Source organism: Centropristis striata, chromosome 13 (assembly GCF_030273125.1).
Source record: "Centropristis striata isolate RG_2023a ecotype Rhode Island chromosome 13, C.striata_1.0, whole genome shotgun sequence".
NCBI classification, from domain to species: Eukaryota; Metazoa; Chordata; class Actinopteri; order Perciformes; family Serranidae; genus Centropristis; species Centropristis striata.
Window position 1 is genome coordinate 15,908,932 of NC_081529.1, and position 16,086 is coordinate 15,925,017.

Sequence of the window (16,086 nt, forward strand, 5' to 3'; positions counted from 1 at the left end):
TATGTATTGGAGTTATTTTTGTTTGTTTTGTGTTGCAATAAACTGCCTTTTTCCATTATGTGTTTGTGTATTTGTGTAGATTAAAATGTTATATTGAGAGATGATGCCAAAAGCAGGGATTTTCTTTAGAAACAGATGTGAACAGAGATGTGTCATGGAGCAGCTAGTTTGATAGGACTCACATGCTCTGGCTCCATCTGGTGGTTTCACATTATAAGTTGCAAAATAAAAAATTTTGCATGAATGCCCCAAATGCTTATTAATGGTTTTACAGGGGAAACATGGGTAGCTTAATTATATATATAAAATAAATCATATTTTAATGATTATGCCAGGTTGGATACAAAATAATTCCTTTGGAATCACATACCACTCAAAAAGCACTATAGGTAAGAGAGAACGTGGATTTGGGGTTTTTCCTAGGTTTAAGATTTCTGGATTAAGTTTTAAATTACTCATTAATGTCTAGAAATCACAGTTGACTCTCCTTATATGAGAATTAGTTAGAAACTAATTATGAGAGCATGTGTCATTACCAAATGTGTATATTTAGGAAGGGGAATTATTTTGGGGGGGACTATATGGATAATGACATGATATAAAACTGAACTTTGTTTTCACTTATTTATTTTACTGAGTGAGAAGCTGATATATAGACATCTCCATCTAAATGCCCTCTAAGGAAAGTTTCTCTTATATATATATATATATATATATATATATATATATATATATTAATAGTAAAGTGTATGTAATATATCCAGCAATAAATAAATAAATATATAGAGAGATTTAGAATTTTATTTTGAACAACAAGGAGAAACTATTTGTAATTTCTTTAATAACTGTATGTATAGCACCATATTTTGGTTGGATGTTCATCATTTTATGAGGAAAACTGGGAAAACAATTCCCTTTCAAGACGAATCAATATTTCTTTGGTTTGGTTTTTAAGATAATGGTAAGGATACAAACGTTAATATTTTAAACAATATAAATATTTGGAATTTAATTTTTTTTGCACAATTAATTTTAATTCTAGGAAATTTTCAATTTTTAAAACCTTTTTCAGAAGAGTTTTGGCTTAAATGATGATGATGATAATGATTATTATTATTATTGTTATTATTATTATTAATAATAATAATAATAATAAGAAGAAGAAGAAGAAGAAAAATAACTCCATCAATATGGACAACTACAGTAAGAAACCCTCAAAACAAAACAGGACTATGCTTTTGATAAATTTCTAAGGACTGATAATACATTACTTTGAATGTGTAACATGTTTTCTTAATTTCTTTATATTATTATTTTTAATCTAATTTAAGTTTTTACTTGTATATGTACCCCTGCTCACCCACACAATTAAATTAAATTAATTAAATAATAATAAAACGTTTGGACCCCCTGAGCCTCTGTGGTGACCTTTAGGGTTCCCTGAACCGCATCTTGAGGACCACACACGCACTGTGAATAGATTGAGGGTTTGGACGTGGGTTTGAAGGGGAGGAGGGGAGGGGCGTAGAAAAAAAATTCTTAACAAAACAAAGTGGATAGGAGTTTTAAGTTCTTTTGGGGGTAGAGGGGGAGTCTTTAGGTGACAGATGGATGAGATGACCAATAAGTGCTCAGTAGTATTCTGCAGCAGCCAACCACGTCGCCCTGCAGTGGACTCACATACTGCACGAGAGAGTTGGTGCACAGGTTTAGCTGTTGTGTTGTCAGTTTGCAGACAAGAGAAAGCAGCAGTAAGTGAGTGAGTCCACTTCAGGCTGCAACATGAAGGATAAAGCGCGATTCATGAAGAGGCGTTGAACTGAAGAGCTGCACAAGAACAGCTCGCCTCTGCTGCTGCAACACGACAGACAGAAAGAAAGAAAGAAAGAAAAAGAAAGAAACTAAAAAATCATGCTCAGCATCACAAAAGGAAGCTCAAGCTGGGGGCTCAACAAGAGGCCCGACCAGAGTTCTGGATCTCCACTGTGGATGAACTGAATGTGGGCAGAGAGTTGCAGTGACCAACGAGAAGAAGAAAAAGCCAAAGCCTGGTGTGTGCGTCCGTGCGTGCGTGTGTTTGTGTGTGTGTGTGTGTGTGTGTGTGTGTGTGTGTTTTCATAAGCGGAGCTCGGAGTGGGGGATGTCGGGCAGAAGTGGAGGAGCGCCTCGGGGGTTCAGCAGCAACCCCAGCCTGCAGCCCCTCAGAGCCACGGTGCCATACCAGCTCCAGAGGGGCTCAGCTCTCCTCTGCAGGGAGGTCAAGACGGGTAAATACACACTCAGGAGGAGGAGGGGTTCAATCTGCACTCACTTCCATGTGGTCCACTATAGAAAAGTCAGTTTGGTGCCACTTTATGATCAATAACTTGACTCAGAAAGTATGCTACATATGCTCAAGAGTTGCATTCACCACTATGTCCCTTTCAGTTTTTAATTTTGTTTGAAGTTTCAGTCATTTTTTTAAAGCAAATATGTCAAATATTTTATTCTCCGGTGTGATTTGCTGCGTTTCTTTTATATTTATATATATTTATATCATATCATTGCAAATGTAAGATTTTTTTTAGCTTCCGGACAAAAGCTGTAGCCCTGAAGAACTGTTATGGACTTTTTGTAGAAAAAACAACTAACTTGTTATTTCTGGTTATTACAAAGCAGCCCATTTTTAGTCGATTAGCTGACTATCCACTAGTTTCGGTCATAGTTGACCAGTTTTGAGACTGATATTGATATTGATTTAAGAAGAGGAAAAAAGTCACTGATTACCAGTATGGTAGCCAATATAGTTTATATTTTACTTGGAATGAAAATATATTTTCTCTATGTGGATTGTGCATAAATTTTGCACTGATATGACTTAATAAAAGTACTCACAAGGCTTTCTTTCTCAAACAAATAACTTAGTAAAGAACATGTAACACCACTCTACAAATAGCTAAATATACATCATTCCAAACCTTCATTATAAGTTGGTTGCTGACCATTTCAATAAAGAATAAATAAAAATTAAAAGAAACAACTAACACTATTTTTAAATGCATCCTTTTCCACATTATATGTTCTGTTAAAAAAGGTCAATATTAAAGTTCATTAATAGCAGCTGATTTTGGTCGGGCTCTAATCTTGTTCATTCATTCATTTTTTTTATGCTCATTTCTTGCTGAATAACTTTTTTTCCACAAAACTTTTGCACACATCTTAGTTAAACACAAGATTTGAAGTTGTGCTTTTGTGTGGCTTTTTGTGGAGAAACTCTTTACTCCAGATGTAAACAACTAATACATTAGTCGATAAAATCGTTTGAGTGTTAGGCCACTAAAAATCTCTTTCGTTGAAGACAGCCCTTGGTTTTTGAATGATTATAAATTTACATTTTAATTTGCACTCATGTGGCAATCCTTGAATTCCAGAACTTTATTTGAGAAAAGTAAAACAACTAATTTAAGCTCCTCGTGCTAATTCGGGACACTGTTTTATTTATTCTATTATTATTTTATTTAATCGTTACTTAGTCAGACAGACAGTCTCATTGAGATAAAGATCTCTTTTCAGAGAAAAACCTGAGAACAAAAACAAGTTGTAAAACAGTTGAAAGAATCATAAATATCAGATTATAAAGCTTTAAATTCTAATTTGAAGGCAGTTCATTGCATCACAATCGACTAATTGTAACTTTTCACTTGGCTTGTGGTCTGTAAAGTAAAAATTCCAACATATTATGAGGAAGTAAAGTCAACAATGAAGGCTGCTAACCCTGAAACATAACACTGTTCTCATAATGTTATTTGGACACTGGGTCGCCCCTCTGCACTCTGACCTGCTACATGCTTCACACTGACACAGCAGCAGCTTTAAAAGCCTCCGAGTTGTTCTTTAACTGTCTCCATGCAGGTCACATCTACATGTAGTGCTGTTTATTTATACATCCCGTCTGCCCTGCAACATGACAACATACTGCGTGTGTGTTGCTGGATGTACTTGTGGCCTGTGGTGCCTGTTGCCAGTGTTGTGTAGTGGGATGGCTCTGCTCCAGGTCAAAGGCACGGCCCACACCTGCCAGAGATTACAAAGAGCTGCCAACACACACACACACACACACACACACACACACACACACACACACACACACACACAAGTATACACACTGCCTGCTTATTGGTGGAGAGGAGGCCTGGGAGCAATTTTGTGAAAAACCACCACTGGTGTTAGAATACCATGTAGTAGGGCTGGGCGGTTATTCAAACTTTATGTTTTATTGTCAATTATTGTTTCGCAATGGTGCTCTCATTTGTTCATAAATCAAGCACACACCTTCCTTTTGACTGAGTTACTGACTGGAATGTGTTAGTATAGTTTCTCAAAATCTGGAACATATGTTTAGTTGTTTTCAGAAGGTTGTTATATATATATATATATATATATCAAGTTCAATGAATGCAATGATGTTTCCAAAGTCAATATCAACATTTATGTTATTTATTTATTTGTGTTTAATTATTTAAAGTTAAAGAAAATCCAGTTAAAAACGTGAAATAGAAGTCAAAGTCAATTATATAAAAATGATTATAATTATATACATATATAAAACTTTTTTCCATTGAATTATATTTAAAAATAATTTAAAGTTATTATATTTATATAATTATAAGTTATTATAAGTTAGTATTATTTAAATCCAGTTAAAAAAAAATACTATGATGTTATTATATATATATGTATATATGTATATATATATATAAAAGCCAGTTTTCCAAAATCATGTTAAATTTTTGTGATCTCAGGATTTGCCAAAATGATCACTTATTTTCTCCCCCCACTTTAGCTCCTTTGTACCTTTTTCTGTTTGTATGTCACATGTTGTGTTAGTTGAAGCTGAACGTGACAACACAGGCAGAGTTTCTCCTGTAAGACAGACACTGTTCTGACAAGTTAAGGCTTACACAACACTGACTCACTGACTTTGTGTTTTATTTCTTAAAACAAAAGCTGACAGGACCACGGCTCGCCCACCGAAACCCACTATCCGCCGGACTCTGTCTCTGGACGCCATCGTGGGACCCTACCTGCAGGGACAGTGGCCCAAAGAGGCGGAGAGCTCAGCTGTTTCCTGCGTCAACGACAAAGCAACACAGGTGATAATAACTACATCATCACACTGTCAAATTAGTGGTGTAAGTGCTGCTATTTAACTGAACTGGGTCTGGATGAGTGGCAGTCTGCTGCTGAACTCTTTCCTCATAAAAACCTGTTGCATCATGTCAGGAGACGGGGTGTTTTCTCTGCTTCTCTTGTATGTTGAGTATTTCTATAGAGGACAAGATATCTGATGTTGGCTCTGCAGGTGTCTGGTGGTTCTAGTGGGACGCTGCGGGTGGAAGGCAGCCAACTGGAAATAGTCGTTTTTGTTCTTCTAAAAACACCGCTGTTCTCCCCTCGCTTCACCCCCACCACCACCACCACCCAACTGTATCTGCTCCTAACTAGTGCACAAAGCCCCAACCAACATCACCAAGCTCCGCAGCTTCGTCTTCGCTCCTGACACAGTTTAAACCCGAGCGAACCCCCTTTGCCTCCATTGTGAGGAACAGACCCCTCCTGACCTCATTATACAGACACCCCATCCCCCAGCACTCTCCTCAACCACACACACACACACACACACACACACACACACGCCTCCTTATGCCACAGTTCCTCTGCATTACATCAGATGATTTTAACTGATTGTCTCATGTCTCTTCATCTTCATGTTTTTAGTCTTCCTCCTCCTAAAAATTATCCTACAATTTGGATATTGCACTTTTACCCTATGTCCTGGCAGAAAATTCCTTCTTTACAGACATTTTTATTTTGCCACAGATCTTTGCCAAAACTAACACAATAATATATTTTTCAAAAAGAATGAGAATTATGATGCAAAAAATTATGATTATAATTGCCTCTAATATCACCATTGCATTACACTTTTTAAGATTCTTTATTTCAGTTGAATTATATTTAATTGATGATGTTGCAATGATGTTTCCAAAGTTACATCATATTATTCATTTTATTCTTATTAACGTTATTTATTTATTTATTTTATTTTTGTGTTTAATTTTTTAAAGTTCAAGAAAATCCTCCTAAAATTCTTTCAAGTTGATTTATATTTCTTGAGATTTCAACATTATTATTATTATTATTATTATTATCATTAATATATTAGTTATTTAGTTTTTATTTCTTTGTCATGATATGACAAGACCATTTACCAAACATTATCAAACATTAGGTTATCACCATACCAGAATTTTCAACTTAAACTGTTAAAACTTTTTTTATGTACATTGGAAAGACCTACATATAAAATACAATGGTTTTATATGACATTGATTTTTGTAAATTTTATTTTACATTTTTTTTCTTTTTATGGAACAAATACATTTAACAATTTTTTTAAACTTTGAAATGGGTCAATTTGATCCGTAATATAACAGGAGGGTTAAATAAAAGATACATTTTTCAATACCATTGCAAAAAGAAAAAAAGGCACACAAATAGGATAATTATTAAAGATTATAGGTGCTCTCTTTTTTCACTTAAATACTGAGATAATTACTCAATCAATGCATTTGATGATCAAAAGAAGGATTTTGATAATCAAGTAAATTTATGAGGCACATAATTGTATTTAAATGTAGCGTTTGGTGCTTTTCACAATATCAGTTTGGCCAAAAACATCATATAAAATGGTCAAACACTAACAGGGGACATTTCGCTGCACAATGGATAGTTTTACTGTTGATTTTTTCTTGCTGATTATACTTTTACTTTAATAGGGTTTTCAATGCAGGACTTGGTATTTTCACAGATTTAGCAGTAGAAGTATTTTATTTCACGGTATCCTGGAATGTCTCACATTTCTTTAGGATTTCAGTAAGTAAATTTATGAGGCGTCTATCGAGCAAAAATGCGAAATGAGAATGAGAAATATTCTCTGCCTCCAGCCGTTTTAAATGTACGGATTTGCTGCCTTCCTAAAATAATGAAATAGTATGTTCAAAAACATCATATATAGAGAGGAAACATTTACTGAACAGTTAATACTTTTACTTTTGATTCTTTAAGGACATTTTGCTGGTAATATTGTTTATTTCATGGTAAAATTTCTGAAATATCCAACCTTTAATTTTAGTAAATTTATGAGCCGCTTATCAAACAAAAATGCAAAATATTCTCTGCCTACAGCCTTTTTAAATGAGGATTTGCTGCTTCATGTAACTAAGTTGAATATTATTTGTTTCAGACCAAAAAAAGTCATATTTTAAAAAAAATGTTCAGGTCAAAATAAGCACATTTCTATTATTATTCTATTATTACAAACAGGAATTAAGTGCACGTTAATGAGTTGTCGGAGCTGGAAACATTAGCCACCAAATGTTCCGCTACCTTTGAGTCTTTTTATAGGTTTGTGTCCCATGATCCCCCTGTTCATGTTTTGGGCAGGATGGGGTTGTTGGTGTTGGATGATTCGAGTGGGGTGGGGGGGTTGGCAGCTGTAACTCTACACCGATGTCACCGTCTGACTCATGCAGCATTCTGACTTATTTAGCCAGGCGACGCTCTACGTATGAGCTGACCAGACGGGACAAGATGGTGTCTGCATTTTCAGAAAGATTTCTCTGAGGACCGACAGATAGAGAGCAGCTTGTTCGTTGGGGACAGTAAACCATGACACAGCCCTGCTGCCGGCAAATGTGTAATACTAGCTGCCGTATGAATGGCATGAGGGGATCACTTTGTTTGCAAGTGTGTGAAGCAGTTGACTGGAGGCGCCACAACTGTGAGTATCTGGTCCTGCGGGGTTGACTCAACCTGGGCTTCACCTGGTGATGATGAACTGCCAGTCGTCTGCCTCCAACCAGCAGCAGCCGGGGCCGGTCAACCCGACCAGAAAATCAAGAGTCAATGTGAAGAAATTGGTACGAAAATATGAGTTAAAGTTGAGTTATGATTGACAAAAGAAGAAGTACAAAAAAACCTTGTTTGTGTGAGTTGTTTTTCCTCTACAGTGCATGACTCTGTGAATAACAAGGTTACTGTGTGTGCACTGAAGTGTTGAGTGCTGATACTTGCACTGTATTTATGGTCTTTACAGTGATGTGGTTTGGATGTTTTTGTGTGGAAGCGGCTTGGGGTGTTTTTTTTCTCGTCGCCTTCCTCTGTTCAGATGCTGTGGGGCAGGTGTGCAAGGCAGCTGTGGGGCTGCACTTCTGGCTCGTGCTCTCAAGTTGTAGTTTTGTTGCGAGTTCACTGGGTTTAACAGAAAATGCGTCAGAACTCCAAAAGGTCAGACAGAGCAGCTGCCAGAAAAGGAGATTGTTTAGCACCACAGCTCCTAAAGGATTTTCACACAAACACTGGAGTCTGTATTCACTTTCAAATCATATTTTTCTTTCATAGACTCCGAGTTCCTGGGCAGAGGAGACCCGAGGAAGGAGAAGTGCTGGCGGACACAAGCGCTCGGCGTCGTGGGGCAGTGCAGAACACCTGCGGGAGGCAAGTGCTTCATTCTGTTACTGTTCATTAATCAGTGCTGCTGTCTTTACTCTGCACTCTCCCACTGGAACATTAACAGCCCCTGAGGGGGAAAGCGGGTAACCCTTTCTTTTCAGAATGAACATCTCTGACATCATTTTTCTCCTCACTCTGCTCTGCCCTCAGGTGGCCAAGCTGAGGAACCAGCTGCAGAAGCGCTCCCGCCACGTCCCTCCCCCATCAGGCTACGAGCTGCCCCACCACCCCCTGCCAGCAGGTCACGCAGCCGGCATCACTCAGGTAGCCCAGTGCTCGCAAGTGATAAAAGACACAAAGAACCAAGTTTTCATGACCGCTTCAGAGACCAAGCGGTCTTCAACTGGGCAGACTGAGAAGCGCTTAGTAACAGGGTTATAAAAACAGCGGTGCTTTTCTTAGGAGCAGCTGTCATCACGTCTCCTGTGTGACTGCCACTTAAAGCCACATATCATCCTATACTGTCAGCCACTCATTGGCAAGTCTATAATTAATATTCATTTTAATTATTTATAATCTGTTCAGGTGATTAACAGCATTAAAATAAAGCACCAATGGTCAGTGTTGCTGTGCCTCTTCCAGCTTCTATAAAAAAATAATAAAATAGAAAACAAGTCAGTTGGTTTCAGAGCTTTTGCCTGGAGGGCCCTACATTTTTGGAATGGCTTTTCATTATACAGTTGCAAGAAAAAGTATGTGAACCCTTTGAAATGACCCAGTTTTCTGCATTAATTTGTCATAAAATGTGATCTGATCTGAATCTTCTTGATGTCCCAAGTATAGACAAACACAATGTGCTAAACCCTCATACCACACAAACAATTATAATATTTCATGGTTTTATTGAACACATCCATTAAACATTCATAGTGATGGTGGAAAAAGTAAGTGAACCCTTTGGCATATGAATCCATTAATTGGAGTCAGGTGTTAGCAAACCTGGAGTCCTAACAATGAAATGAGATTGCGTGAGGTGTAGAAACACTCAAGGGTTCACATACTTTTTCTTTTAAAAAAAAGAAAAGAAAAAAAAGAGTAATCTCTCTTTATCATCACTGTTATTTGTTTTCGGGATGTTTCTGGGCATCACACTTTGAGCATGAAGCTATGAAAATGGTGGACTCGTGGCTGAACAAAACACACGCATACATCAAGCAGAACGTTCTGCTAATGTTCAGAATGTGGTTGTTGTAATTGAATTTGTATTATGTAATCTTCTTGCTGTTATTTCTGTTCTTTGTATTCTTTACAGACACACCAGAACTTAGTCTGATCCTTTTAACATCCCTTTAACAGTGATGTTTTTATGTCATTGTTACATTTTTATTTTTTATTTTATTTGCTTAAAGAAATGTTCTTTGTGTCCAGATGTGCACAAACATCATGCAAAGCATACAAACACTGTAAAAATGATGATCTTTCTGTATTTTCAGCTGTTGTGTTCACTGTTCTTGGTAGACATTTACACCAACATGAAGCAGGATAACTTTTGTGAACATCCAGTTAATTTTGGAGTTGGTTTAACTCTGAATATCGAGGGAGGAACATGGCTTTCTTTTTGCTTTTGGATGTTTTGATGACTGGTCACTGATCTGATATTTGGGGAGAGAAAATTGTAATTCTGTGCTTTTGCCGTGCAATTTAACCACAGGCCGTCAAGAATCACTTTTTCTTTAAGTTCTAAATAAGCCTACTCCCTGTTTCACTCGTTCTCCTCCAGACGCTGCCCCTGATGCCGCTGAACAGACTCGCCCCGCGGTTGCGACGAAGTGTTGAAGGCCTTAACTTGGAGCTGGAAGAAGTGTTTGTTTCAGAGAAACCCGACGATCAGCACGAGGTGAGGCCAATAAACCAGTTTGTAAAGTTTTAATAGGACTGTTCTTATTCTATGGATTTGAAACATAGTGACACCCCTGTTGAAACTCAACTACCAGCAGAGCAGTTTGAGCATCTTATTATCAGAAATCTAATATAAAATTTCAAATTTATTTTTGACCTAATGTCCAACTACATCCATAGTACAGGTTAGCAGTCATAATTGTAAGAAAATGTTCTTGTTGTCATGATACGACTGCATTATATTTGTGAGGAAATTGCATCAAAAAGTTGAATTTCACACCTGTTCGGCAGTCACATCACTCAGGCTCTTCCAGCTGTTGGAGAAAGTGTGGCCTCAGGAGGCAAATCATTATCACTTGTTCTGGGCCTGTCCAAATGTAAATGCTTTCTGGTGTAAGATCTACGTAGAATTGTTTTTGTCCCAATTGTTGGGACAAACATTGCTTTTAATTGTGATGAATTTCTTTTTGGGCTTCTGCACTCTGCATCCTCAAATAAAAACACAAAATACCTTATTGGCAGACTGAGTGTAGCTGCTAAAAAAGCTATAACAAAGAAATGGCTTAAGCCCTACAAAGCCCAACTGCAGTAACTATGCAAACGGTTAAACTAGGTAAGTGAAATGACACTTATTTCTACATGTTTTGATGATATTATATTTATGCTCAGTTTTATACTGTAGTTACTGCACTCTGGTTTTGCTGTAAAAGGTTCTAATAGTAAAGCAAAAATAGAGTGCAGTAACTACGATGTTTCAGCTTTTATATCTTGTTTTCAGTGAATAAACGTGTGTGTGTGTGTGTGTATATATATATATACATTTATATACAAAGCAGACCGTGGTAAGTGCAATTACTGCGGTCTGCTTTAGTTTTGAGTTGGATTTTGTAGTTACTGCAATTTTTATATCAATATTTCTCTGAAATAAAGCTAAATTTAAATCTAAAACTTTGTCACAAGACAAAACAGACATTGAGGAGTTTCGGCCAAAAATGTAGTTCCTGCAATTAGGCTTTGTAGGGCAGTATAGACGAGCGGTATGACATCATCTACAACATTTTTGTAATGGAAAGAATTGCTTTCTCCATGTGGCTTCAGAAAGCCAAATTAGAAGAAATCTGGGACAAGTGGATATTGTACATCGCCCCGAATCGCCCTTCTTTTGTCTAATATTATGTAACTTTCATTTTTTATTTTTAATCTGCTTTACTATGTGCTGTAGATAGAAACACCCCCAAGTTCTGTTTGTTTCTGTTTATAACTTGATATAAATCTGAAAATATGGATCACAATGCCAAGTATCATAATGGTGATGACTGTGTAATGTGCTATTGAAATGTGATTCCAAATAAAGACAAAATGTAAAAAAGAAGAAAAAGAAGTCGTCTTTACCCACATCTTTTATGGCCTTAAACCCCACCACACTTTGCTCTGTAATGTTTCTGTATCTGCTCTTACTCCTTCACTTGTTTCCTTCAGATCCTGGATATCCCTGACGGCCACAGGGCTCCTGCTCCTGTGCAGAGATGCAGCAGCGGCTCTCAGAGCGAGCCCTCCCCGGGACCCCTGGATCTGGATCCTTCCCTCCTCTCTCCCTCTCAGTCCCCCTGTCCTCTGGATCCATCGCTTCTGTCTCCTTCAAACTCCCCATCACCGCTGAACGCATCTCTGCTGTCCCCGTCACAGTCTCCCTGTCCCATGGGAGAGCCAGGTTAGACTATTTTTATGCTGAGTTTAGGGATGGGAATAAGATATTTTTGGGCATTTTATAGCTTTATTGATAGAGAGATATTCAGAGTGAAAGGGGGAGACAGAGGGGAAGACATGACCATGTATTTCCCCATGTATGCATGTTTTTATACATACTGAGTATGTATAAAAACTCAGCGTTTAATTGATTGTTAACATTAATATAAATGCTCGAGTTGGCAGATTACTTCCAAACGCCCATCCCTAGCTGAGCTTTTATTCGGTTGTGTATCATTTTAAAAGTTTTGGCTCTTCTTTGCAGAGCCAGTGGACCGTGAGACGATGTGTCCTGCTTCGTCTACGTCGCTCCCCTCATTTGCACTGGATCCTCCTCTGCTGCAGCCCTGCTCCTCCGCTCCTCGTCCCAACAAGACCTACTCCTTCCAGCGCGAGCCTCCAGAGGGCTGCGAGCGAATACGAGTGTGCGAGGAGACGATGTGAGTTATCACCTTTTAGACAAGTTACTGTGGCTGGAATAAGCCACTAGAGGGCCTTAAGACATGATGCTAAACTGTGACCTCCCTCATGTACCAACAGATTAAAAAAAGATCTGATTAAATCTTATTCTAGTCAAGTTAGTTCATACATATATAACATATGTAAAAACAACAGGAGTTGAACCAAATTGCTTTCCAGTCGAAGCAGATGGTTTAGGATCTGTTTAAAAGGAAACATGACAGGAAATAAAAGGTGAAAAACACACAATAATACATAATGATACAATACACTAATAATGGAGAGATGGCAGTACTAAAAGTATAAATCCAAAACAACTAACAAAATAACTCAGAGTCAAAGTAATACAATTGGAAGTTCAAGTAAAAAAAAATGTTCTTAAAGCAGATCAGATCAAACCAAATACGCTATAGAAATTTTAAGCCTATATTTAACTGGTTTTACAGCATAGGTTGTCAGAAAGCATTGTTAATTTGATGGTTTTTAAATACTTTTATCAAGTAAAAATGACACAACATTCAACGGTTCCAGCTTTTTAAATCTATTTGGGTTTTGAACTGCTGGTTGCACAATATACTTTATAAACAAATAATTTAATTGGAATGGAACATTTAGAGAAAAGGGGTGTGTGTTGTATAACAGCACTATAAAAATACAGAATTACAATATAAATATGTATAATAAAGGTGTATTTAAATTAATAAAAGTCCAATGTATGAATAATCTTTGTTGCCCGAGGAAGATAGAAATCTGAATGCTGTAGCCTGTAACCCATTTCACTGTGCAGACGTTCTGTTTTGTGCAGTATATGTCTTTTTTTAATTTTTTATGTTTGTGTGGACAATATCTTATCAGAATCGGCTTGCAAAAAACAAATAATTTAACTCTGGTTTCACAATGCTGACAGAGGTACTTAAATAGAAAAAAGACAAAAAGAATAAACTGACCAATAAGTTAAATTAAAAGTGCACAAAAATATTATCTGTTGGAATCACTGTTTAACAGGGTGACAGCCTGGGGGAAAATATCTATACTTCTCCAGTCATAGTATCAAGAAATTAGAGTTTAACTTAATATAATTTACATATTATCTTAGTAAAAGAAGCCAAAATGAGCAAATACTTTTCCCGCTTAAAGTATCACTGAAACTCACACACCCTAAAAAATCCATCCTTTTTAATTCACTCCTTGAGCGACTTGTGAATGACGTTTTCCACTACTTTTTGACATTTTCTAGACATGCAAAGCTTTTGGAGCCCACAATGATCCAGTATCCCGGACCACATGCCAACCACTCTCTCCATCCCTCTGCCTCCAGGGCTGCCTGTCAGGACGAGCCTCTCCTGCAGCCGTCCTGCCCTGACCCCAATAAAGTCAACTTCACCCCCCACGGAGGCTCCGCTTTCTGCCCCGTCAGTCTCCTGAAGCCCCTCCTGCCCTCCATGGACCTCCTCTTCCGCGGCCTGTCAGTCTCTCCGGTCACCGGCTGCCCCGGCCAGGCCTCCCCCACCAGGCACCTGGGCATGCAGTAGGTGCATATCTGAGCAGAGCCTCGCCTCAGGACTAAAACCACCACTGCACTGCCAGGACCTGCAGAAAACTGGATGTTTGTTTTTTTACACGCCAACCGATACCTTTGGTCACCACTACTGTAACGTGCCACGATCACTGTGATCAGATAAGAGACTTTAGATCAATTTTGGCCTTAACTGATCATTTCCACCTGCAGGATGCTTCATTTCAGCTGATATTTACCTCATCAGCACTTAGTATTTTTTGTGGATTTACTACAAGACTGAACTTCTGAAAAAAGGTTTTTGATGTTTTTTTGATAAAACTGAATATTGTTTTAGTTTCTGCGTCAGTGGCTCAGACAAAGACTGTAGTCTGTCTTCATTTATCAGTGTCAAAATAATTCAGAGTCAAAAACCCAAGCACTTACAACACACAAGTATTACTCTCTTGCTATCTCTTTAACAAATTGAGCTGAAATTTCAGTTGGTTAATGAGAATTGTTTCTGGCCCGTAGTTTAATGGTGGCCTGCTTTCCTACAAATGTATTTCTAGGAAGATATATATTTTTGTATCTTACTTAAGGAGGCTGGAGGTGAAACAGTTTTTTTGTATTTGCTAAAAAGAAACTGACTTGTATTTCTGTATGTACTTTTAATGATTTGAGCAGGAATGAATTTTTTATTAGCTTTATTGCCTACAGCGTGCATTGTTCCAACCAAACTTTTGCAATTTTGTGAACGTTTTTAAGAATTTTAAAGAGTCAAAGATGAGTTGTTGTTTTTTTGTTAAATCTGTGCCTCTTTGGATACTCTGGTCACAAAGAGTAAATTTCTTTTGAAAGAGGTAGATTTCCTCTGTGTGATTTTTATGTCAAATTCATTAAAAAAAAGTTTTTGTCAGCATGATCTTAAAAACATACCTATAATTAAAAAAATGGGTATTATTTGTCAGACTGGATCGTGCCTACTTTTCATACTTTTCATGTTTAGTGTGCTGTTGCCCTTGTGAAGAAAATTGAATACCCAGTCATTCTGGGCATTTAATTACATCTTCTGTAATACTTGTAATTCCTGCGGTTTGCTGCTTGTTGTTGTTGCTTGTCTGGGACACGTGGATTTGCGGTTTTTAAATCTAAGCACCACCCCTTTTCCATCCAGATCTGCTCTGTGATTGGTCAAGACAGGATTTCTTTGCCCTTACATGGACCAATGAATTTAATCCACATCCTAGGACGACAAAAAGGCACGCGACTTTTTCAAGGCAGGACCTCATACTTTGGTAATAGCTGCCTTTGCAACTGCCACACTAAAACGTGTAAGGTATTTTTTCTTTTTAAATTTTATTAAACTTCTTTAAATAATCATAACCAATAAAACACAAAGAAGTGTACATTTACTCAAGTAATAAGCATATTACCATTATTCAAAACTTTGTAGTTATAGATCACTACATTTGGGGGCAAATATTGCACTTTTTAAGTTACTTTGCAGAATTGGATTATTGATACTAAATATACAACTAAATGAATAAATTAGAATTTATTATGGATTATGCAACCCAGTAGTATATAAAGTACTTTAAACGACCCCCACCTTTTACCTGATGCAGCATTAATCTGAGGATTATTTTAACACATGAATAATAATAATAATAATCCAATACATGTACATACATTGTGTCATTCTGAAATAGGCCATTCTGCATTGTGGGTATTTATTTATTTATTTATTTTTACCATGATAATAATAATAATAATAATGATGATAATAATACCATATTGAATGCACTATGACTCATTTGCAAGAGAGTATTTTCACCCTAATAATAATAATAATAATAATATGTTGAACGCACTATAACTATTACTTCTAAGAGAGTATTTCCAGCCTTATAATAATAATAACAATAACAATAACAATACCAATAATAATATTTTGAATGCACTATGGTTCTTACTTGTAAGAGAGCATTTCC

General features: G+C 37.1%; 1 protein-coding gene across 1 annotated transcript; it reads left to right on the forward strand.

Moving 5' to 3' along the window:
• The first annotated feature begins 1,776 nt into the window (after positions 1 to 1,776).
• On the forward strand, positions 1,777 to 15,128 carry fam117aa (family with sequence similarity 117 member Aa). The gene is made up of 8 exons (XM_059348437.1): positions 1,777 to 2,267; positions 4,987 to 5,132; positions 8,443 to 8,538; positions 8,704 to 8,817; positions 10,274 to 10,390; positions 11,872 to 12,103; positions 12,404 to 12,578; positions 13,916 to 15,128. The coding sequence occupies exons 1-8, from the start codon at positions 2,141 to 2,143 to the stop codon at positions 14,127 to 14,129; spliced, it is 1,221 nt and encodes a 406-aa protein (XP_059204420.1). The 5' UTR covers positions 1,777 to 2,140; the 3' UTR covers positions 14,130 to 15,128.
• The last annotated feature ends 958 nt before the right edge of the window (positions 15,129 to 16,086 follow it).